This window comes from Macaca nemestrina, chromosome 7 (genome assembly GCF_043159975.1).
Source record: "Macaca nemestrina isolate mMacNem1 chromosome 7, mMacNem.hap1, whole genome shotgun sequence".
NCBI classification, from domain to species: domain Eukaryota; kingdom Metazoa; phylum Chordata; class Mammalia; order Primates; family Cercopithecidae; genus Macaca; species Macaca nemestrina.
The window spans coordinates 88,609,494-88,633,056 of record NC_092131.1 but is presented as its reverse complement, the minus strand read 5'-3'; the positions used below and the strand labels follow the sequence as shown (position 1 = coordinate 88,633,056).

The 23,563-nt window shown below is 38.1% G+C and overlaps 2 protein-coding genes across 2 annotated transcripts in view; both read right to left on the bottom strand.

Annotated features, from left to right (window-relative positions):
* The window catches only part of LOC112422913 (olfactory receptor family 4 subfamily K member 2), a 50,468-nt gene extending 41,500 nt beyond the window's left edge, over positions 1-8,968 (bottom strand). The window contains exon 1 of the mRNA XM_071100540.1: positions 8,857-8,968. The gene's annotated coding sequence lies outside the window, so the exon portion shown is untranslated. The remainder of the gene's footprint in view (positions 1-8,856) is intronic.
* LOC105499215 (olfactory receptor 4N2) lies at positions 949-21,613 on the bottom strand. Its single transcript, XM_011771726.2, has 2 exons — positions 21,539-21,613; positions 949-3,755 (listed from the first exon to the last, which is right to left on the bottom strand). Exon 2 carries the CDS (start codon positions 3,744-3,746, stop codon positions 2,823-2,825), a length of 924 nt encoding a protein of 307 aa, XP_011770028.2. The 5' UTR covers positions 3,747-3,755; positions 21,539-21,613; the 3' UTR covers positions 949-2,822.
* Positions 21,614-23,563: the final 1,950 nt, after the last annotated feature.

Here is a 23,563-nt window from a genome sequence, read left to right as displayed (position 1 = left end):
AAATTAAAACTTCCATATGTTCCAGCAATCTCACATCTAGATATATACCCAAAGGAAATGAAATCAGTATCTCTAAAAGATAACTCTACTGCTATGTTCACTGCTGCGTTATTCACAATAGCCAAAATATGGAAACAGCCCAAGTGTACATCAATTGATGAATGAGTATAAAAATTGTGGTACATATATGTGATAGACTGTCATTCAGCCACAGAAAGAAGGAAGTTTTGTTCATTTGCAGCAATATAGATAAACCTAATAGACATTATGGTAGGTGAAATAAGCCAGACACAGAAAGAGATACTATATAATCTCACTTACATGTAGAATCTGAAAAAAAAAAAAAAAAGCTCATACAAGGAGAGAGTAGAACAGTGGTTGTCAGAGGTTTTGAAGTGAGAGAAAAGGGGAATATGTTCATCAAAGGGTACAAATTTTCATCCATAAGATGAACACATTCTGGGTAACTAATGTACAACATGAATGGTGATTAATGTGTTAATTTGATTGTGGTAATCATTATAAAATGTATATGTGTATCAAATTATCATTTCATATGCTTTGAATATATTTGATCTTTGTCAATTAAATATTTATAAATTTAAAAATCTACCAAAGAAATAAATCATTTCAATTTCTGTACAATAACAAAGAACTATCTAAAATGGAAATTAAGAAATTTATCTCATTTCCATTAGAACCAAAATATAAAATATTTAGGAGTAAACTTAACCAAGGAGATGAAAGACTTGTACACTTAAACTATAAAACATTGATGGAAGAAATTAAAGCAGATGCAAATAAATGGAAAGACTTTCTATGTTAATGGAATAGAACAATTAATATTGTTTAAATATCCACACTACCTGAAGCAATCTATAGATTCAATGCAATCTCTGTGAAAATCCCAACATCATTTTTTAAAGAAATTTTCAAAAATCCTAAAATTCATGAAGTGACATGGAGAGGGAAAAAGGTGGCAAGAAGGTTTTATTTAGGAGCGAAGAAATGTGGTTACATGCTAAAGGTTACACCCAATAGGGAGGACAAAGTTCATGTTATAGATGAAAGGAGAGTTACCAGAGTAATTGCCTTTAGTAGAGAGGAGGGGATGGAATCTGGGGCACAAGTGGAAGAGTTTACTTCTGTAGGAGCAGGAGCAGGTCACCCAGTCTCAGGAGAAGTTAAAGGAAACTTAATCACAGATGCAGGTCATATAGTGGTAGTGATGGGAGATTAAGGAATTCTCACCTGCTACCTTTCTCAGTAAAACAGGAAGCAACACAATAAACAGAGTGAGAATGGAGAAGGATTATTTGAAGATTCAGACCACTTTTTCTATATTCTATGAATATTTTTACCATGTACATAATTTATATTCATAAGTATAAACTTTGGTTATTATCAAAAATAAAATATTTTAAAACTCAGTTTTAGACCTCCTTGCACTTGGGGTTCCAGATTTTTCTGATACTGCCCATTTAATGTACTCATATGAGATTTGAATTTGTAGTAAGCTAGTTAGGCAGGGAGGTAGTAGGAGAGTCTTCTGTTGTACTAGGGGTGATTTGATAGGTCCAGAGTGATTCTGGATCATTAACTTGATCCCAGGCACATGGCTAAAGTGGTAATGTTTTACAGACAACAGATGGCTAAGATTGTAGCAAGAACAACTTCCCTGACGACATAGGTCACCCGTGTTAGTCTGTAAGGCTTCTCTGGATGTCCAGCCTATAGTCTACTCTTTTAGACTTTCCAGAGATTTTGTGAACACCTAACTCTCGATATTAAATGATGTTTTGTTTAAAATAGCTAGAATGGTTTCTTCTCTCTGACACAAAATCCTGATTGGTCTACCAAAGGACTATCATTATTAAACTTAGAGTGAAATCCATTGGCAATAAGGTCAAACATACAGCTAAAATCATAAAAATTTGCTAGGATTAATAATGAAGCTCTAGAAAAAAAAAAGTAAAATGTTTTTGTGACCTTTTTCAATAAAAGTAACCAGCTTTCTTTTGCCACTCTCTGCTTATTTATGGAAGAAAAATTGGTAGTTTAATATCTTTCAAAGTGCACTTACAAATATAATATTTTCCTCTTAATGATATTTTTAAACTCTTTGATATCTGCATAGAATCTTGAGTTTACAGCCCTAAGTCATTTATGAACCTTCAGTAGAGGAATCACTCTTTTGCTTAAAGCCACAGAATGGCTTCTTATTGTAATAAAATTAAAACTCATATTTACTATGTAGACCATATGTTTTTGACACTACCAGTATCTCCAACTTTAAATCTAATCATTTTCACGTTAAATTACTATATTCTGGGTAACATGGACTTAATCATATTCCTCAAATATACCAAGTTCATCATCATCTTTGAGTTTTTGCACTACCTGTGCCCTCTGTCTAGAATACTATAGCCCCAAATGTTTGCATGTTTGACTTCTTCAGTTTATCTAGATATGATCCAAAACGTCAGCTCCTCAAGGCCTTTTTTGATTATTAAACACAAATTGGTTACTCCCAATCCAGAGTCACAATTTATCATTTCACTTTTCTTTTTAGTTTTTACAGAGCAATATCTCTTCCTGAAACTATGCTGTTTATTTTCTACCTTAATGGTGGTCTATTTTTACTAGGTTATATCTCTTGTTATATCTCTTAGAGAGCAGATAGACCTTATCTGCCTCATTAATTTCTTTCTTCAGATCCTAGAATAGTCCTGACAAATGGGAGGTATTCAATGATTGCAGTGCTTGGAAATAAACAAATCAATTTCAGATACAATTCTACACTCTATTTTTCCCCCCCTTTTTCAGGCTATGTGCTTATTAAACACCTTTTTCATGGAAGCTTTCACTTCCTGGTTGCGAAGAGTGTAAATGACAGGATTCAACAAAGGAAAAATCACTGTATGGAAGAGAGAAACCACCTTGTCAGCTGGGAAAGCCCTGAAGGGGCGCGTGTAGATGAAGATGCCAGGTCCAAACATGAAGAATATAACAATGATATGGGTGGTGCATGTGGACATGGCCTTGTTTTTCGCCTCAGAAGAAGACCCTCGTATGCGACAAAGAATGACTGCATAGGAGGCCAGAAGCCCCAGAAAGCACAGAAGTGTCATCAGGCCGCTGTTGAAGACCATCAGAAGCTCTATCACAAACGTGTTGGTGCAGGCCAGCTTGATGACCTGTGGGACATCACAGAAGAAGTTATCCAGTTGATTTGGGCCACAAAAAGGCAAGCGGAGGATGAAGACCACCTGGATAATGGAGTGAACAAAACCCCCAAGCCACAGAGCCAACAACATTGCATAGCAGGCTCTAGGGTTCATGACAGCTGAATAGTGCAGAGGCCGGCAGATGGCGATGTAGCGGTCAAAGGCCATCACAACAAGGAGTAATCCCTCCCCTCCTCCAAGGAAGTGTAAGAAAAAGAGCTGAGTGATGCAGCCTCTGTAGGAGATTACCTTCTTCTCAGAGAGGAAGTCCACCAACATCCTGGGAGCCACAATGAAGGAGTAGGATGCATCCAGGAAGGCCAAGTTGCCCAGAAAGAAATAGAGGGGGGCTGTGAGTCCAGGGTCTGACCTTATGGTGAAAATAATGAGAAAATTTCCAGGGAGGATGATGAAGTAGAAAATTAAAACTAGCACAAAGACCAGGAGCTGAATATCTCGAGACTGGGTCAGACCAAGGAGGATGAATTCTGTTATCACTGTTCCGTTCTCGCTTTCCATTTCCCTGGCCTGCAGTACATTAACAAGCAGAATTAATTGTTATTACTATGTCTCTGTGTCTTCCAACTAGATACTAGTTCTACTGCTAAAAAATATTTGGCACATACAGTACTTCAGCTAAAAACAACACTTCCCATCCCTCTCCTATTCTGGGTAATTACCTTAATTTCTCCAAATTTAAAATGAAAACAAAATACAGTTCTCAAAGCTACAGTTTTATTCCCATTCAACCACGTGCTTCTACAGAATCATTTTCCATGTCAGGAGTCTGGCATCCTCCACGCTGGGATTCCTGCATCCTCCACGCTGGGATTCCTGCATCCTCCACGCTGGGATTCCTACATTCTTAAATCATTCAAGTTTCCTAATGGAAACACAACCTAACTTCAAATCTGAAGGTCTTTGAGTTGTTGTGGATATACTGTGCTTGAGGCTTCGCTCTTTTCTTGGGATTAGACCCTTTTTCTCCTTGTCCACACCACCCCAAAATTTTCCTAGACATTTTCTTCCCTCAATTCCTGTGTAATTTCCAGTTCCTAGCTTGTAACTCTCTTCCTTGCCCTCTGACTAATCATCTAATGTACTTCTTATTATACTCCTTCTGGTCTGATATCCTTGTATACTCTTTTCCCAGACTGTTCACCAGAATCCCAAGCTGTAGCTCCACTTTTGACCTAACACAGACATAGTGCTGCAGCCATAACTCTGAGCACCACTCTTGTGGCCACACCACACCTGCATGCAGCTAATTTAGCACTTTTTGAGTTTCAAATACTAATAAACTCAACACATTTCTTTCTCTGTTCCCAGTATGACACCCAAGACAGAGTCTTTTAACAAACAATATGCTACAATATAAAATTTGCAAATATAAAACTTCAAAATGTCATTATCTCAACTCATAAAATCATAGCATAGATACACTGTAAGTACCCATAAAGATACTGTAGTCTCATTCTTCCATTTCAAAGATGAGAAAACAAAAGCTCCTGTGGTTATATTACTTAAGTTTAGAGTGAGTTTTATTTTTTGCTCTGCTTGATAAGTAATAGGATAAGGCAAGTGTATACTATTCAGTTTAAATAGATAAAGAATTTTTTAATCACAGCTTTCATGAATGAATGTTCTTTTTTTGCATTTGAATAACTAAAAATAATATTGCTAGTCGAAAATCACTCCCATATTGCTTTGATTTGTAAGTTCAACCTTGTTTAAATAAAAAGAAAACAATGTGCCTTGTGAATAAAATTCATATTTAAAATTCAGATTGTTTCATGGTGTATACTCATTCCAGAAGGTGCACATAATAATCCACTGAAGTACGGGAAGAGCATAGTAATTTATCTATATTTAGTAGATGTATAATATTTTATACATATCACAATATTTTATTCTTTTCTAGATTCACTTTTTAACATTTATAATGGATAACATATTAGTACAAAGGTTGATATATACTTTATAAATAAATATGCATACATTTAAGGTTATATAGTCAAAAAATGTCTTATGGGAATAAATTTTTTAAGTTTGAAAATTGCTGGCCTACCACAAAATACAAACTATAATATGAAAGGATATTCTTCACATGATTTAACTAAGCAGTGTATTGTTTTAAATAAGTGCTTCAGCGGCAGGGCACGGTGGCTCATGCCTGTAATCCCAGTACTTTGGGAGGCCGAGGCAGGTAGATCACAAGGTCAGGATATTGAGACCATCCTGGCTAACACGGTGAAACCCCCTCTCTCTAAAAAAATACAAAAAAATTAGCCGGGCATGGTGGTGGGCGCCTGTAGTCCCAGCTACTCAGGAGTCTGAGGCAGGAGAATGGCGTGAACCCGGGAGGCAGAGCTTGCAGTGAGCTGAGATCGAGCCACTGCACTCTAGCCTGGGAGACAGAGCGAGACTCCATCTCAAATTAAATAAATAAATAAATAAATAAATAAATAAATAAATAAATGCTTTAGCACATGGGGTGCAGAAGGGAGGGAAAATCTTTGACGGAAAATGCTACTGTGACAGTACCTAGAAAAGAAAGACTGGAAGATAGAGTATGAGGGAAGAAAGAAGAAAGAAATAGAAAATCAAAACAAACAAGCAAGCAAACACCAAAAGACAGTGCATCTATATAGTGTCATCTTAAGGTACATATTTTAAGAAGCATTAAAACTATCTGCTTTATGTATCCCTAGAGCAGAATAGAGTGGTTAATACAGAAATTTCTGGGTGTTACTGACAGCCACAGGTGGAATTTATGAAAGTCATCCTTTAATACATCATCATATATACATATGCAAATACCACATGAATACACACATATGCACACAAATACGTACAAACACACACTAATTGTAATAGGAAAAAATATTTTGTGGGTCCTTCAAATGAGCTTTTCTTCTCCTGTCTTAACCTTTCCCCCCTTTGCCAGCCATTTGTCTCAACATTTATTCTACTATCTGCCTATATAAATATTTCCTTAAATCAAGAGCCCCTTCTACAGTCGACCCTTGAACAATGCAGGAGTTAAGGGGGCAGAACCCCTGTGCAATAAAAAATTAACATATACCTTGACTCCCTAAATACTTAGCTTCTAATGATTCCTGTTGATCAGAAGCTTTGCTGGTAACATAAACAGTTGAATAACAAATATTTTTATGTTTTATGTATTATATACTATATTCCTACAATAAAATAAGCTACAGAAAATAAAATATAACAAAATCATAAGGAAAGGAAGATATAAATACTGTTCACTAAGTGGAAGTGGATCATCATAAAGTTCTTATCCTTGTCATCTTCCCACTGAGCAGACTGAGGAGGGGAAGGAAGAGGAAGGGTTCGTTTTGTTGTCTCAGGGGTGGCAGAGGTAGAAGAAAATTCACATGAAAGTGGACCCATGTGGTTCAAACCCATGTTTTTCTGGGGTCAACTGTACTTACTCTTATGTTTTATGCATCCCACATGCTCACATAGAGTGGGGTATTTCTTGATGTGTTAGCATTTAACAATATCCCTGAGACTTTTGAGGATTTCTGAAGGACTTTGAAATTGAAGGTTATAAACTCTTCCATTCTGTGTGTGTCCCAGCCTCACTGTTATTTTTCTACCGTTTCTTAACAGATGGGATTCTGTACTACTTGACATCTTGATCAACTTTCTGCCCTGTCCCATTTCCATCTTTGAATCAGCTCTACCTTCTCTAAATGGTGGTTGGAATAGACACAGAGACTAATCAGATGAGCATTCCTCTAAGCAAAATAAAATAAGTGTCTACCAAAAAAAATCCATAAATGACGGCATCATCAGAGTAAAGTATTTTATTTTAGCCAAATTAGTAGAGAAAGTTCTGTCAAAAGTCTGTACCATACCCTCCTCACTGTATCTCTAATCCTTCTTGCCATTTCAGCTAATTCACAGATTCATCAGTTTCTGGCCATGATGACACACTACAGAAATAGGAAGATGAAGGAGAAGGGTTCACCACATTTGCAGGGTAGAGACAGAGAAACATCTCCAGGCAACTCTATGTGTGCATGGCTGGAGTCCGAACTGTGGTCAGATGGGCTCCTGGAGCCAGGTGTTTAGAGATCCTATGTGCTTACTCCATCTCCTTTCTTATTTTTCTTTTTCTCTCTTTCTTTATTCATCAATAAGCAATTCATTTTCATTTTTTTTTTCTGGTTGTGGTTTCTTTTCCCTGTTAATTTGTTGCCTGCTCTTTTTCCCCTCTCTGTATCTTTCTGGTTTTATTTATTTTATTCTCTTTAAATATTGTGCTTTATTATTTTTTCTTTCTTCTCCCTTAAATGTATCTATGTTTTTTCACTCCAAAATGTTTTCACTCTCTCCACTTTTCCTCTATGTTCATGGCTACTCCATTCTACCCCACGCCTGTCTTGCTAATACATCTAAAAACAAAACAAAACAAAACAGAAAATCTCATTGTCATTTTCTTTCCCAACAAGACTGAGAAATGTGTGTGCTTCCTACCATCTTCCATTTTAAATATTAAGTCTACAAAATGAAAATGTATAATTCACTCTTCAGTAATAACCATTTACTTTTAAGTGGTATTCTTGCAATTGGCCAACTCTGAGTCACTTATCAATTACTTCATATATATGTATATATACACACACACATATATATGTTGATATATACACACACACATATATATTGCTTGTAAATGAAACTGATAAAAATGAGATAATTCTTTTTTAAAAAAAAGAAGTTAATTTCATGAGTAGCATCCTAATGAAATAAATATATTGAATAAAAATTTCAAAACTAGGGATGTAATATTAGTAGTTAGTAATAACTTACTAACTACACAAGGTTAGTAAATTATTTAAGTATGAAATAATAAGTTTTGCATTTTCTAAAAAGTGTGAATCAGGCTGAGGATATAACAGAAAATTTAATTTATACTGATGCTGATGATGAGTATATAAAGCACTAAACAAATGTATAGATTCTTAGCCAGAAAATTTATTCATCAATCAAATGAGATGGCCAGATTAAATGACCTCTAAATTCCATTTGAATGCCAGCTTTTTAGGCAATATAATAACATAAAAGGATCCCTGGTTTGGGAATCAAATATCTGACTCTCATGCCTTGACTTAGCAATTAACTTATTGTGTGATTCTTGGAAAGTTACTTAGCTTTCAGAAGCCTGAGTTTTCATCTAGCAAATAGATTAATATATTGACTCTTTGGGTCTGATGTGGGTAACATGATGACCAAATGAGGTGATGATGAGGATCAAATGAGGAATTCATTCAAGTATGCTTCAACCAAAGTTAATCCTGAAAATATTTAGATGTTAAAAGTAGTTATATTGAATGGACAGAATGCTGCTAGATCTCCTGTCAATGTCTTTGAGTAACCCCTGGGATAATGGTAGTTGCATAAATCTGAATAGTTAATAGAGACAAATTGTGGAGGATCAGTAACGTAAAATTGCCAGTGCAGCTAGTGGTTTGTATATCAAGCTTTTTTCAGTTCTACAACTTTCTGTCAAAATTCTGTGAATGAATGATAGAACCATATGCAATAGAAGAAACTTTCGTACCTGCTGAATGTGAAAATGAAGAGGTCAAGGACTTACCTCCTGCAAAATCATAAAATCTGTTAAGTTTTTCTCTGGAGCTTTTAGCCTACCATTTCTGCATCCTCCTCCCTTTTCTTCCATATTCAATAAGGAAAATGATACATATCAGTCACTTGTATGATCTTTGGTTTTTAACACCAGATGTCAATTCTCTCGAGTCTATGGAAAATTATAATAGAATTAAAAGTTTTGCTACCAGTAAAGCAATCCCAAGCATTAAATGCAGATGGAGATCTATTAGGAGAGAGAATACATAGTGCCCCACTGCTGAATTTAGACCTTAGCCTGTGGCTATTCCTGCTATTACTCTGACCTGTCTATTCAACTGCAATCTAAGATACCAGGTAAACAAGTAAAATAGTTGCAATATTTTTTCTATTGTCCCTTTCTTCTTGTTTCTTATATATATATGAAGAGCTCCAGAAATTTAAGCCTTCAGGGATCCTATGTTACTCTCACAAAGTAGCCATCCTCCCCCTCCAAGTAAGACTAAGCAATTCTGCCATTGTTCATAAATGTTGGTTGCCACATGAGGAACCTTAGATTTTAAAATCTCTCTATTGTAATGGAGAAAGTGCTTTTGAGATTTGAGACTACCATGACCCACTGAATGCTTCCAAAGGGAGTTATTAGGCAAACTATATTAGTTATCAACTAAATAAGGCAAAGAAAAATACCAGAGCTTTGCAAGAACTAAATTTTTTTAAATGTGCTGCATAATGCCAAGCTGACTTACTTTCTAGTTCTAAAACAAAAATCCTATTGTGAAAAAGACAGAACCCTATTCAGAAGCATGTTTATTAGTCCAGAAGTAAATAGAAGTTTGAGAGAAGTAAATTTACACATTATAATTAAAATTCAAAAGGAGAAAAATATTAAATAAATGATGAGAGATTATTGCTTTGTACCACAAAAACAAGCAGAGGTAGGATGAGACAAAAAATACGTGTGTGTGTGTGTGTGTGTGTGTGTGTGTGTGTGTATACAGACTCCAGACTCAAATTTTTCAATTAAAGTCTTCACCAAACTGTAGAGGGTGGCCGGCAAGATGGCCAAATCAGAGCAACTCTAGTCTGCAGCTCCCAGCAAGACCAGCGCAGAAGGTGGGTGACCTCTGCATTTCCAACTGAGGCACCCAGCTCATCTCATTGGGACTGGTTAGACAGTGACTGCAGCCCACTGAGGGTGAGCCAAAGCAGGGTTGGGGGCATCACCTCACCCGGGAAGTGGAAGGGTTCAGGGAACTCCCTCCCCTAGCCAAGGGAAGCCATGAGAGACTGTGCCGAGAAGAACAGTGCATTCCAACCCAAATACTAGGCTTTTCCCAAGGTTTTCCAACCTGCAGACCAGGAGATTCCCTCGGGTGCCTACACCACCAGGGCCCTGGGTATCAAGCACAAAACTAGGCAGCCATTTGGGCAGACACTGAGGTAGATGCAGGAGTTGTTTTTTTTTTTTTTTTTTTTCATACCCCAGCGGCACCTGGAATGCCAGCAAGACAGAAATATTCACTCCCCTGGAAACGGGGCTGAAGCCAGGGTGTCAAGTGGTCTATCTCAGGGGATCCCACCCCCATGGAGCCCAGGAAGCTAAGATCCACTGGCTTGAAATTCTCACTGTCAGCACAGCACTCTGAAGTCGACCTGGGACACTCGAGCTTGGTGGGGGTAGGGGAATCTGCCACTATTGAGGCTTGAGTAGGCACTTTTCCCTTCACAGTGCAAATAAAGCCACCAGGAAGTTTGAACTGGGCAGAGCCCATCACAACCCAGCAAAGCAGCTATAGCCAGACTGCTTCTCTAGATTCCTCCTCGCTGGGCAGGGCATCTCTGAAAGAATGGCAGCATCCCCAGTCAGGTGCTTTTAGATAAAACTCCCATCTCCCTGGGACAGAGCACCTGGGGGAAAGGGCGGTTGTGGGCACAGCTTCAGCAGGCTTAAATGTTCCTGCCTGCTGGCTCTGAAGAGAGCAGCAGATCTCCCAGCAAAGCACTTGAATTCTGCTAAGGGACAGACTGCCTCCTAAAGTGGCTCCCTGATGTCTGTGCCTCCTGACTGGGAGACACCTCCCAGCAGGGGTCGACAGATACCTCATACAGGAGAGCTCCAGCTGGCACCTGGCTGTTGCCCCTCTGGGACAAAGCTTCCAGAAGAAAGAACAGGCAGTAATCTTTGCTGTTCTGCAGCATCTACTGATGATACTCAGGCAAACAGGGTCTGGAGTGGACCTCCAGCAAACTCCAGCACATCTGCAGCTGAGGGTCCTGACTGTTAGAAGGAAAACTAACAAACAGAAAGAAGTAGCATCAACATCAACAAAAAGGACATCCACTCAAAAACCCCATCTGAAGGTCACCAACATCAAAGAACAAAATTAGATAGGTCCACAAAGGTGAGGAAAAACCAGAGCAAAAAGGCTGAAAATTCCAAAAACCAGAACATTTCTTCTCCTCCAAAGGATTACAACTCCCTGCCAGCAAGGGAACAAAACCAGATGGAGAATGAGTTTGATGAGTTGACAGAAGTAGGCTTCCAAAGATGGGTAGTAACAAACACCTCTGAGCTAAAGGAGCATGTTCTAACACAACACAGGGAAGCTAAGAACCTTGAAAAAGGTTAGAGGAATTGATAACTAGAATAACCACTTTAGAAAAGAACATAAATAACCTGATGGAGCTGAAAAACACAGCACGAGAACTTCATGAAGCATACACAAGTATTAATAGCCAAATCGATTGAGCAGAAGAAAGGATATTAGAGATTGAAGATCAACTTAATGAAATAAAGCATGAAGACAAGATTGGAGAAAAAAGATTGAAAAGGAATGAACAAATCCTCCAAGAAATATGGGACTATGTGAAAAGACCAAACCTACATTTGATTGATGTACCTGAAAGTGACAGGAAGAATGGAACCAAGTCAAAAAAAACACTCTTCAGGATATTATCCAGGGGAACTTCCCCACCCTAGTAAGACAGGCCAACATTCAAATTCAGGAAATACAGAGACCACCACAAAGATACTCCTCGAAAGAACAACCTCAAGACACATAATCATCAGATTCACCAAGGTTGAAATGAAGGAAAAAATGTTAAGAACAGCCAGAAAGAAAGGTCAAGTAATTACCCACAAAGGGAAGCCCATCAGACTAACACTGGATCTCTCTGCAGAAACCCTACAAACCAGAAAGAAGTGGGGGCCAATATTCAACATTCTTAAAGAAAAGAATTTTCAAACGAGAATTTAATATCCAGCCAAACTAAGCTTCATAAGCGAAGGAGAAATAAAATCCTTTACAGATAAGAAAATGCTAAGAGATTTTTGTCACCACCAGGCCTGCCTTACAAGAGCTCTAGAAGGAAGCACTAAATATGGAAAGAAAAACCGGTACCAGCCACTGCAAAAACATACCATATTGTAAACACCATCGACACTATGAAGAAACTGCGTCAACTAACGGGCAAAATAACCAGCTAACATCATAATGACAGGATCAAATTCACACATAACAATGTTAACCTTAAATGTAAATGGGTTAAGTCCCCAATTAGAATACACAGACTGGCAAATTGGATAGTGACTCAAGACCCATTGGTGTGCTGTATTCAGGAGACCCATCTCACATGCAAAGACACACATAGGCTCAAAATGAAGGGATGGCAGAAGATTTACCAAGCAAATTGAAAGCCAAAAAAAAGCAGGGGTTGCAATCCTAGTCTCTGATAAAACAGGCTTTAAACCAACAAAGATTAAAAAAGACAAAGAAGGGCATTACATAATGGTAAAGGGTTCAATGCAACGAGATAAGCTAACTATCCAAAATACATGTGCACCTACTACAGAAGCATCTATATTCATAAAGCAAGTCCTTAGAGACATGCAAAGAGACTTACATTCCCACACAATAATAGTGGGAGACTTTAACACCTCACTGTCAATATTAGACAGATCAATGAGACAGAAAATTAACAAGGATATTCAGGACTTGAACTCAGCTCTGGACAAAGTGAACCTAATAGACTTCTACAAAACTCCCCACCCCAAATCAACAGAATATACATTCTTCTCAGCACCACATCACACTTATTATAAAATTGACCACATAATTGAAAGTAAAACAGTCCTCAGCAAATGCAAAAGAACAGAAATCATAACAGATAGTCTCTCAGACCACAGTGCAATCAAATTAGAACTCAGGATTAAGAAACTCACTCAAAACCACAAAACTACATGGAAACTGAACAACCTGCTCCTGAATGACTACAGGTTAAATAACAAAATTTAGGCAGAAATAAATAAGTTCTTTGAAACCAATGACAACAAAGATACAATGTACCAGAATCTCTGGGACACAGCTAATGCAGTGTTTAGAGGAAAATTTATAGCACTAAATGCCAACAGCTTAAAGCAGGAAAGATCTAAAATCGACACCCTGACATTACAATTAAAAAAAACTAGAGAAGGAAGAGCAGATAAATTCAAAAACTAGCAGAAGATAAGAAATAACTAAGATCAGAGCAGAACTGAAGGAGATAGCAACACAAAAAAAACCCTTCAAAAAATCAATGAATCCAGGAGGTGGGTTTTTGAAAACATTAACAAATAAATAGACCACTAGCCAGACTAATAAAGAAGAAAAGAGAGAAGAATTGAATAGACACAATAAAAAATGATAAAGGGGATATCACCACTGATCCTACAGAAATACAAACTACCATCAGAGAATACTACAAACACCTCTACACAAATCTAGAAAATCTACAAGAAATGGACAAATCCCTGGGTACATATACCCTCCCAAGACTGAACCAAGAAGAAGTTGAATCCCTGAATAGACAAATAACAAGTTCTGAAATTGAGGCAGTAATTAATAGCCTACCAACCAAAACCAGTCCAGGACCAGACAGATTCACAGTCAAATTCTACCAGAGGTACAAAGAGGAGCTGGTACCATTCCTTCTGAAACTATTCCCAACAATAGAGAAAGAGGAACTCCTTCCTAACTCATTTTACTAGACCAGCACATCCTGATACCAAAACTGGCAGAGACACACACACAAAAAGGAAAATTTCAGGCCAATATCCCTGATGAACATCGATGCAAAAATCCTCAATAAAATACTGGCAAACCGAATCCAGCAGCACATCAGAAAGCTTATCCACCACAATCAAGCTGGCTTCATCCCTGGGATGCAAGGCTGGTTCAACACACCCAATCCATCACATAAACAGAACCAATGACAAACACCACATGATTATCTCAATAGATGAAGAAAGGCCTTCAATAAAATTCACTCCTTCATGCTAAAAACTCTCAATAAACTAGGTATTGATGGAATTTATCTCAAAATAATAAGAGCTATTTATGACACACCCACAGCCAATATCATATCGAATGGGTGAAAGCTGGAAGCATTCTCTTTGAAAACCAGCACAAGACAATGATTCGCTTTCTTACCACTCTTATTCAACACAGTAATGGAAGTTCTGGCCAGGGCAATCAGGGAAGGGAAAAAAATAAAGGTATTAAAATAGGAAGAGAGGGAGGTAAATTGTCAAAGTTTACAGATGACATGATTATTATTTAGAAAACCCCATCATCTTAGCCCAAAATCTCCTTAAGCTGATAAGCAACTTCAGCAAAGTCTTGGGATACAAAATCAATGTGCAAAAATTACAAACATTCCTATACACCATTAATAGACAAACAGCCAAATCATGAGTGAACTCCCATTCACAATTGCTTTAAAGAGAATAAAATACCTAGGAATACAACTAACGAGGGATATGAATGACCTCTTCAAGGAGAATTACAAACCACTGCTCAAGGAAAAAAGAGAGAACACAAACAAATGGAAAAACATTCCGTGCTCATGGACAGGAAGAATCAATATCATGAAAATGGCCATACTGCCCAAAGTAATTTATAGATTCAATGCTATCCCCATCAAGCTACCATTGACTTTCTTCACAGAATTAGAGAAAACTACTTTAAATTTCATATGGAACCAAAACAGAGCCTGTATAGCCAAGACAATCCTAAGCAAAAAGAACAAAGCTGGAGGCATCACATTATCTGACTTCAAACTATACTACAAGGCCACAGTAACCAAAACAGCATGGCACTGGTACCAAAACAGATATATAGACGAATGAAACAGAAAAGAGGCCTTAGAAATAATGCCACACATCTACAACCATCTGAACTTTAACAAGCCTGACAAAAACAAGGAATGGTAAAAGGATTCCCTATTTAATAAATGGTGTTGTGAAAACTGGCTAAACATATGTAGAAAACTGAAACTGAAACCCTTTCTTACACCTTACAGAAAAATTAACTCAAGATGGATTAAAGGCTTAAACATGAAACCTAGAACCATAAAAACCCTAGAAGAAAACCTAGGCAATACCATTCAGGACATAGGCATAGGAAAAGACTTCATGACTAAAACACCAAAAGCAATGGCAACAAAAGCCAAAATTGACAAATGGGATCTAATTAAACTAAAGAGCTTCTGCACAGAAAGAAAAGAAAAGAAAAGAAAACCTCTCATCAGAGTGAACAGTCAATCTACAGAATGAGAGGAAATTTTTGCAATCTATCCATCTGACAAAGGGTGACAAAGGGCTAATATCTAGCTTCTACAAGGAACTTAAACAAATTTTCAAGAAAAAATAACAAACAACCCCATCAAAAAGTGAACAAAGGACATGAACAGACACTTCTCAAAAGAAGACATTTATGTGGCCAACAAACATATGAAAAAAGAGCTCCTCATCACTGGTCATTAGAGAAATGCAAATCAAAACCACAATGAGATACCATCTCTTGCCAGTTAGAATGGTGATCATTAAAAGGTAAGGAAACAACAGATGCTGGAGATGATGTAGAGAAATAGGAATGCTTTTACACTTTTGGTGGGAGTGTAAATCAGTTCAACCATTGTGGAAGACAGTGTGGCGATTCCTCAAGGATGTAGAACCAGAAATACCATTTGACCCAGCGATCCCATTACTGGGTATATACCCAAAGAATCATAAATCATTCTACTATAAAGACACATGCACATGTATTTTTATTGTGGCACTGTTGACAATAGCAAAGACTTGGAACCAACCCAAATGCCCACCAATCATAGAACTGGATAAAGAAAATGTGTCACATATACATTATGGAATACTATGCAGCCATAAAAAAGGATGAGTGCATGTCATTTGCAGGGACATGTATGAAACTGGAAACCATAATTCTCAGCAAACTAACACAGGAACTGAAAACCAAACACCACATGTTCTCACTCATAAGTGGGAGCTGAACAATGAGAACACAGGGACACAGGGAGGGGAACACCCCATACAGGGGCCTGTCACGGAGTGGAGGGCTAGGGGGAGGATAGCATTAGGAGAAATACCTAATGTAGGTGACAGGTTGATGGGTGCAGCAAACCACCATGCCACATGTATACCTATGTAACAAACCTGCACATTCTACACATGTATCCCAGAATTGAAAGTATAATTTTTAAAAAAGGCTTCACCAATATTATTTATTTTTCCTGTTGCCTCAGGTACCAACATAGCTCAACATGGCAGTTGCTGATCCTGCCTTTGCTTAAAATTTGGTATTTTGTTTATCACAAATTTTAAAATTAATTTTGATTTCTCAAAATATTGATTTCTACTACTGAGTTTTTGGGCATGCCTTTAAATTTTGCATGCAAGATAAGCACCTTACTCAGTTGTAGGATGTTGCCAGTGATAAGGATATTAGCAAAGGAAATATTAAAAAACTCATGAATACTGTTACATAATTCTTCTTAGAGAAAATAGTTTCTTGGATAGGATAGAACAATTGCTAAAGGGAAGGTGACCTCCTAAAAAAGGATGAAAAGATGTGTCATGATCTTTGTATTTGTCATTTGTTCCCTTTCACTATGCTCAACTAAAACAAGGATGAAAAACATTTTTCCATTAAGGATTATTAATTTTAAAAATTAATTGAGTCAGAAAAATTAAATGCAAGTTAATTTTATTAATTTTATTTTTAAAATATTTTAATCTTTTATTTTGCTTTAAAGAAAACACTGAGTTTATGTTCACTTTACAAGCGAAATAACACAGATTTGGGGGTAATAAACATAATTTATCACCAAATATATTTGTTCTAATTTATTTCACAGTTCAAAAACAAAGTGTGAGAGTATAAAAAGGAAAGAAAGAAGAAAGGAGAGAGAGAAGTACAGAAAAAGTTACAATAATCAAAACAAAGATCAAGAGAAAAGGGAAAAGAAAGACTAGCAAAGACATAAATGAAAAGACAGTCGTATTGACAGGTGACAACATACTAGCAGCCCTCCATTTCGGCACCTCCTCCACCTCCGTCCACTCTGGCAGCACTTGAGGAGCCCTTCAGTCCGCCACTGCACTGTGGGAGCCCCTCTCTGGGCTAGCCAAGGCCGGAGCTGGCTCCCTCTGCTTGCGGGGAGGTGTGGAGGGAGAGGTGTGGGCGGGAACCGGGATTGCACGCTGTGCTCACGGGCCAGGGCCAGTTCTGGGTGGGTGCGGGCTTGGCACGCCCCACACTCGGAGTGGCTGGCAGGCTCTGCCGGCCCTGGGCAGTGAGGAGCTTAGCACCCAGGCCAGCAGATGCCAAGGGTGTGCCAGATCCCCCAGCACTGCCGGCCTGCCAGTCGCATGCTCCAATTCTCACCAGGTCTCAGCCACCTCTCTGCGGGACAGGGCTTGGGACCTGCAGCCTGCCATGCCCAAGCCCCACCCACCCATGGGCTCCCACGCAGCCCAAGCTTCCCCTACAGGTGCTGCCCCCTGCTCCACCAGGCACGGTCCTATCCAATGCCCGAGGGCTGAGGCGTGTGGGCATGTGGCGTGGGACTGATGGGCAGCTCTTCCCCAGCCCCAGCATGGCATCCACTAGGCAAAGCCAGATGCAATACTGAGTCCGGTGGGGATTTGGAGAACTTTTATGTCTAACTGGAGGACTGTGAATGCACCAATCAGCATTCTGTGTCTAGCTCAGGGTTTGTAAAGGCACCAGTGGGCACTCTGTGTCTAGCTAATCTAGTGGGGACTTGTAGAACTTTTCTGTCTAGCACTCTGTGTCTAGCTAAAGGATTGTAAATGCACCAATCAGCACTCTGTGTGTAGCTCAGGGTTTGTAAACGCACCAATCAGTGCTCTGTGTCTAGCTAATCTAGCGGGGACTTGGAGAACATTTGTGTCTAGCTAAAGGATTGTAAATGCACCCATCAGCACCCTGTCAAAATGGACCAATCAGCTCTCTGTAAAATGGACCAATAAGTGCTCTGTAAAATGGCCCAATCAGCTCTCTGTAAAATGGACCAATCAGCTCTCTGTAAAATGGACTAATCAGCAGGATGTGGGTGGGATCAGATAAGGGAATAAAAGCAGGCTGCCCTAGTTAGCAGTAGCAACCTGGTGGGTTCCCTTTCAACACTGTGGAAGTGTTATTCTTTCTATCTTTGCGATGAATTTTGCTGCTGCTCACTCTTTGGGTCCACACTGCCTTTATAAGCTGTAACACTCACTCGCGAAGGTCTGCAGCTTCACTCATGACGCCAGCAAGACCACAAAGCCACCGGGAAGAATGAACAACTTCAGATGCACTGCCTTTAAGAGCTCTAACACTCACCCGAAGGTCTGCAGCTTCACTCCTGTCAGCGAGACCATGAACCCACTAGAAGGAAGAAACTCCAGACACATCTGAACATCTGAAGGAACAAACTCCGCACACATCATCTTTAAGAACTGTAACACTCACCGCGAGGGTCCGCAGATTCATTCTTGAAGTCAGTGAGACCAAGAACCTACTAATTCTGGACACAGTATGATTGGAAAAAAAAAAAAAAAAAGGTGAAGAGACAGAGATACTAGCCCATGAGGAGAGCAAGACCGTTCAGAGGCAAAACTCCTTATCAGATGAATTCAGAATTTATTAGACATCCCTATTGTGTAAAGCCAGCATCTGGTATCAGATTTCTTTTCCAAAAATACTTGTGAATAAGTAGAATTTCTATACATCGCCGGAATGCATGTATTCTCAACTCATTGTGCAACCCTTGCTGACATCAAGGCACCAAAATGTCTGTAAATGTAATCGTTTACCATGAACTATGTGGCCAATATGGCTCAAATTACCCTTAAGCTCCCACTTTAAGGTCCATAAGTACTCTAAGGAAAAATCTGCAGTGGTGTACTCAGTCCTCTCTTGCTGAGGCACCCTGCTGCACTCCTCTGCAGCATTCTTTCCATCTAATACAACTTTCTTTTTCAAATCTATACAGTTGTTGGTAAATTCTTCTTAATATCCATAAGCCAATCACACTCCACTATCTGGGCTCTGACAGCTCACATGGCAGTCCATATAAATGGCACAGTCTATGAATCCATATAACCACAAAAAGAAAACAATGATAAAGAGAGTTACATAGAGGAAAATAGAGAAAGAAAAAATGCATGAGGTTAGATACGTTTTTAAGTGGAATAACAACCCCTTCTTGGAGTGGTTTAGTCCTGCCACCAAAACTTTTAAAAAAATGATTTTTCTCATAATTGTGAATATAACCCAGGATCTTACTCACCTATTATTCACTCTAATACATAAGATAAAATTAACCTGAAGACCTAAAATAGTCCTCAAAATGGAGACTTTTTAACCCTTCTAGGAAAGTTTTATCACCTTGGATAGATTTTTTCTTTCAGATAATCTTGAATTAATTTTACAATGAAAAGTATTACTGGTACTTTATTAAATTGCATTCAATTTATGCATTGATATGTATATATTCAATAACATTTTTATCTAACAAAAGAGTTTGTCTCTGAATTTATTCATTTTTTTCTCAAAAAATATTACCACTTTTCCAAGTTTATTCTCTGTCCTCTCTCAGTAATGGCAATAAGTTGTAGATTTTGTCCCTTTATGTAATCTTTCTCAGAAGTTTTGTTCACTTTTTAAAATTGTTTTTTCTTTATTTTTGTCACACAGTGTTAATTAAAAGAACCAGTCTTTGAGCTCAGACATATCTTCCTTAGCTTGGTCTATTCTGCTGTTAATACTTCCAACTGTATTATGAAGTTCTTCTAGTGAATTTTTAACTCTAGAGTTTCAGTTTGATTCTTTCTTAAGGTGGCTAATTTGTCTTTCAACCCTTCTATCATTTTACTGGATTCCATAATTGGATTTCAAATATGTCCTGAATCTGTGAGCTTCCATGACATCCAGATCCTGAGTTCTATGTCTGTCATTTCAGTAATTTCCTATGGGTTAGGAATCATTGCTGGGAAATACACAATCAAACCTTGAGTGACCTTGAATGTAAATGGGTTAAATGCCTCAATTAAAAGGCATAAAGTGGCAAGTTGGATAAAGAAGCAAGACCCAACTGTATTCTCTCTACAAGAGACCCATCTCACATGCAGTGACATCCAGGGGTTCAAAATAAAGGGATGGAGAAAAATAGACCAAGCAAAAAGAAGCAAGTGATCTGATTCTAATTTCAGACAAAAGAGTGTAAACCATTAACAATCGAAAAAGACAAGGAAAGGACAAAGAGTTAAACTCAACAAGAAGACCTAACAATCCTAAGAATACATACATACAACACAGAAGTGCCCAGACTTATAAAGGAAGTTCTTAGAGACCTTTGAAGAGACTGTGATAACGACACAATACTACTGGGAGACTTCAACACCCCACTGACAGTATTAGAGTGCTGAGACAGAAAATGAACAAAGAGATTCAGGACTGAGCTCAACATTTGACAAAACAGTCCTAACAAACATCTACAGTACTCTCCACCCAAAAACATTAGAATATACGTTCTTCTTATCTGCATATGGCATGTACTCTAAAGTCAACCACACTATCGATCATAAAACAATTTTCAGCAAATTCAAAAAATCCAAAATCATACAAACTACACTTTCTCAGATCACAATGCAATAAACATTGAAATCAATATAATAAAATACATCAAAAGCATATGTGAAAATGAACCAACCTTCTCCTGAATGACTTTTGGGTGAACAACGAAATTCAGGCAGAAGTCAATAAAATCTTTGAAACTAATGAGAACAAACATACTACATATCAAAATCTCTGGCACACAGGTAAAGTAGTATTAAGAGAAAAGTTTATATCACTAAAAAAAAAAATCTACATCAAAGGTTAGAAAGTTTTCAAATTAACATCCTAACTTCACACCAAGAGGAACTAGAGAAACAAGAGCAAATCAGTCCCAAAGCTAGCAAGAGAAAGGAAATAACTGAAATCAGAGCTGAACTGAGAGAAATTGAGATGCAAAAACCCATACAAAAGATTAACAAATCCGGGTTTTGTTTCTTCAAAATAACAAACCAGATTGATTGAGCACTAGCTAGACTAATAAAGCAAAAAAGAGAGGAGATAAAAATAAATACAGTCAGAAATGACAAAGGGAACATTACCTCCAATCCCAAATAAATTTAAAAAAAAAACCCTCAGAGACTACTACGAACAACTCTATGCACACAAACTAGAAGAAATGAATAAATTATTGGAAACATACAACCTCCTAAGATTGAACTAGGAAGAAATTGAAACCCTGAACAGACTAATAACAAGTTTCAAGATTGTGTTAGTAATAAAAAGCCTACCAACCAGAAAAAGTCCAGGACCAGAAGGATTCACAGCTGAGTTCTACCAGATGCATAAAGAAGAGCTGGTACCTTTCCTACAGAAACTATTCTGAAAATTTAAGGAGGAAGGACTCCTCCCTAATTTATTCTATGAGGTCAACATCATTCTGATACCAAAACCTGGCAGAGACACAACAAAAAAAGAAAACTAGCAAAAAAAGAAAATACTAGCAAATTGAATCCAACAGCACATTAAAACTCTAATCCACAACAATCAAGTAGGCTTTATCCCTGGAACACAAGGTTGGTTCAACATATGCAAATTAGTAAATGTGATTCACTACATAAGCAGAACTAAAAACAAAAACCATCTAATCTTCAACAAGGCTGACAAAAACAAGCAATGGGAAAAGCATTCCCTATTCAATAAATGGTGCTGAGATAACTAGGTAGCCATATGCAAAAAATTGAAACTGAACCCCTCCCTTATACCACATATGAAAATCAATCCAACGTGGATTAAAGACTTAAATATGAAACCCAAAACTATAAAAACCCTGGAAGATAACCTAGGAAATTCCATTCTCAGCATAGCCCCTGACAAAGATTTCATGACAAAGGTGACAAAAGCAAAAATTAATAAATGTGACCTAATTAACCTAAAAAGCTTCTGCACAGCAAAATAAACTATCAATACAGTAAACAGACAACCTATAGAATAGGATAAAATATTTGCAAATGCACGCCTGTAGTCCCAGCTACTCAGGACACTGAGGCAGGAGAATTGCTTGAACCTGGGAGGCAAAGTTTGCAGTGAGCCGAGCCCACACCACTGCCCTCCAGCCTGGTGACAGAGTGAGACTCCGTCAAAAAAAAAAAAAAAAAAAAAAAAGTAGTCAAGGCTGGGCACAGCCGCTCATGCCTGTAATCCCAGCACTTTGGGAAGCCGAGGCGGGTGGATCACCTAAGGTCAGGAGTTCGAGACCACCTTGGCCAACATTGGGAAACCCCGTCTCTACTAAAAATACAAAAATTAGCCAGGCATGGTGGTGGGTGCCTGTAATCCCAGCTACTGGGGAGACTGAGGCAGGAGAATCTCTTGAACCCAGGAGGTGGAGGTTGCAGTGAGCCGAGATCGCACCACTGCACTCCAGCCTGGGTGACAAGAGTGAAACTCCATCTCAAAAAAGAAAAAGAAGACATACACATGGCCAAGAAGCATATGAAAAAAATGCTCAACATCACTAATCATTAGAGAAATGCACATCAAAACCACAATGAGATACCATCTCACACAAGTTAGATGGGCTATTATTGAGAAATCAAAAAATAATAGATCATGCTGGTGAGGTTGCAGAGAAAAGGGAATGCTTATGCATTGCTGGTGGGAATATAAATTAGTTCAGCCATTATGGGAAACAGTGTGGCGATTTCACAAAGTACTTAAAACCAAGTAGCATTCAACCCAGCAATCCCATTGTTGGGAATATACTCAAAGAAATATAAATCATTCTACCACAAAGACACAGGCACACGTATGTTCATCGTAGCAATATTCACAATAGCAGTGTCATGGAATCAACCTGGATGCCCAACAATGGTGAACATGATAAAGAAGATGTGGTACAAATATACTATGGAATACTATGCAGTCATAAAAAAGAATGAGAACATATCCTTTGCAGCAACATACATGGAGCTGGAGGCCATTTTCCTGAGTGAACTAACATAGGAACAAAAACTAAATACTACATGTTCTTATAAATTGGAGATAAACGTTGAATACACATGAACACGAAGAAGGGAACAACAAATACTTGGGCATTGTTGAGAATGGATGGTGGGAAAAGGGTGAGGATCAGAAAACTGCCTATCAGGCACTATGCGTATTACCTGGGTGATAAATCCGTTCACTAAACCCCCATGACAAGCAATTTACCTATATAACAAATCCGCACATGTATACCTGAACCTAAAATAAAAGTTAAAAAATTAAAATACAAAAAGTAAGAGTTATCCCAAAACAAGCAAATAAATAAGGAAAGCA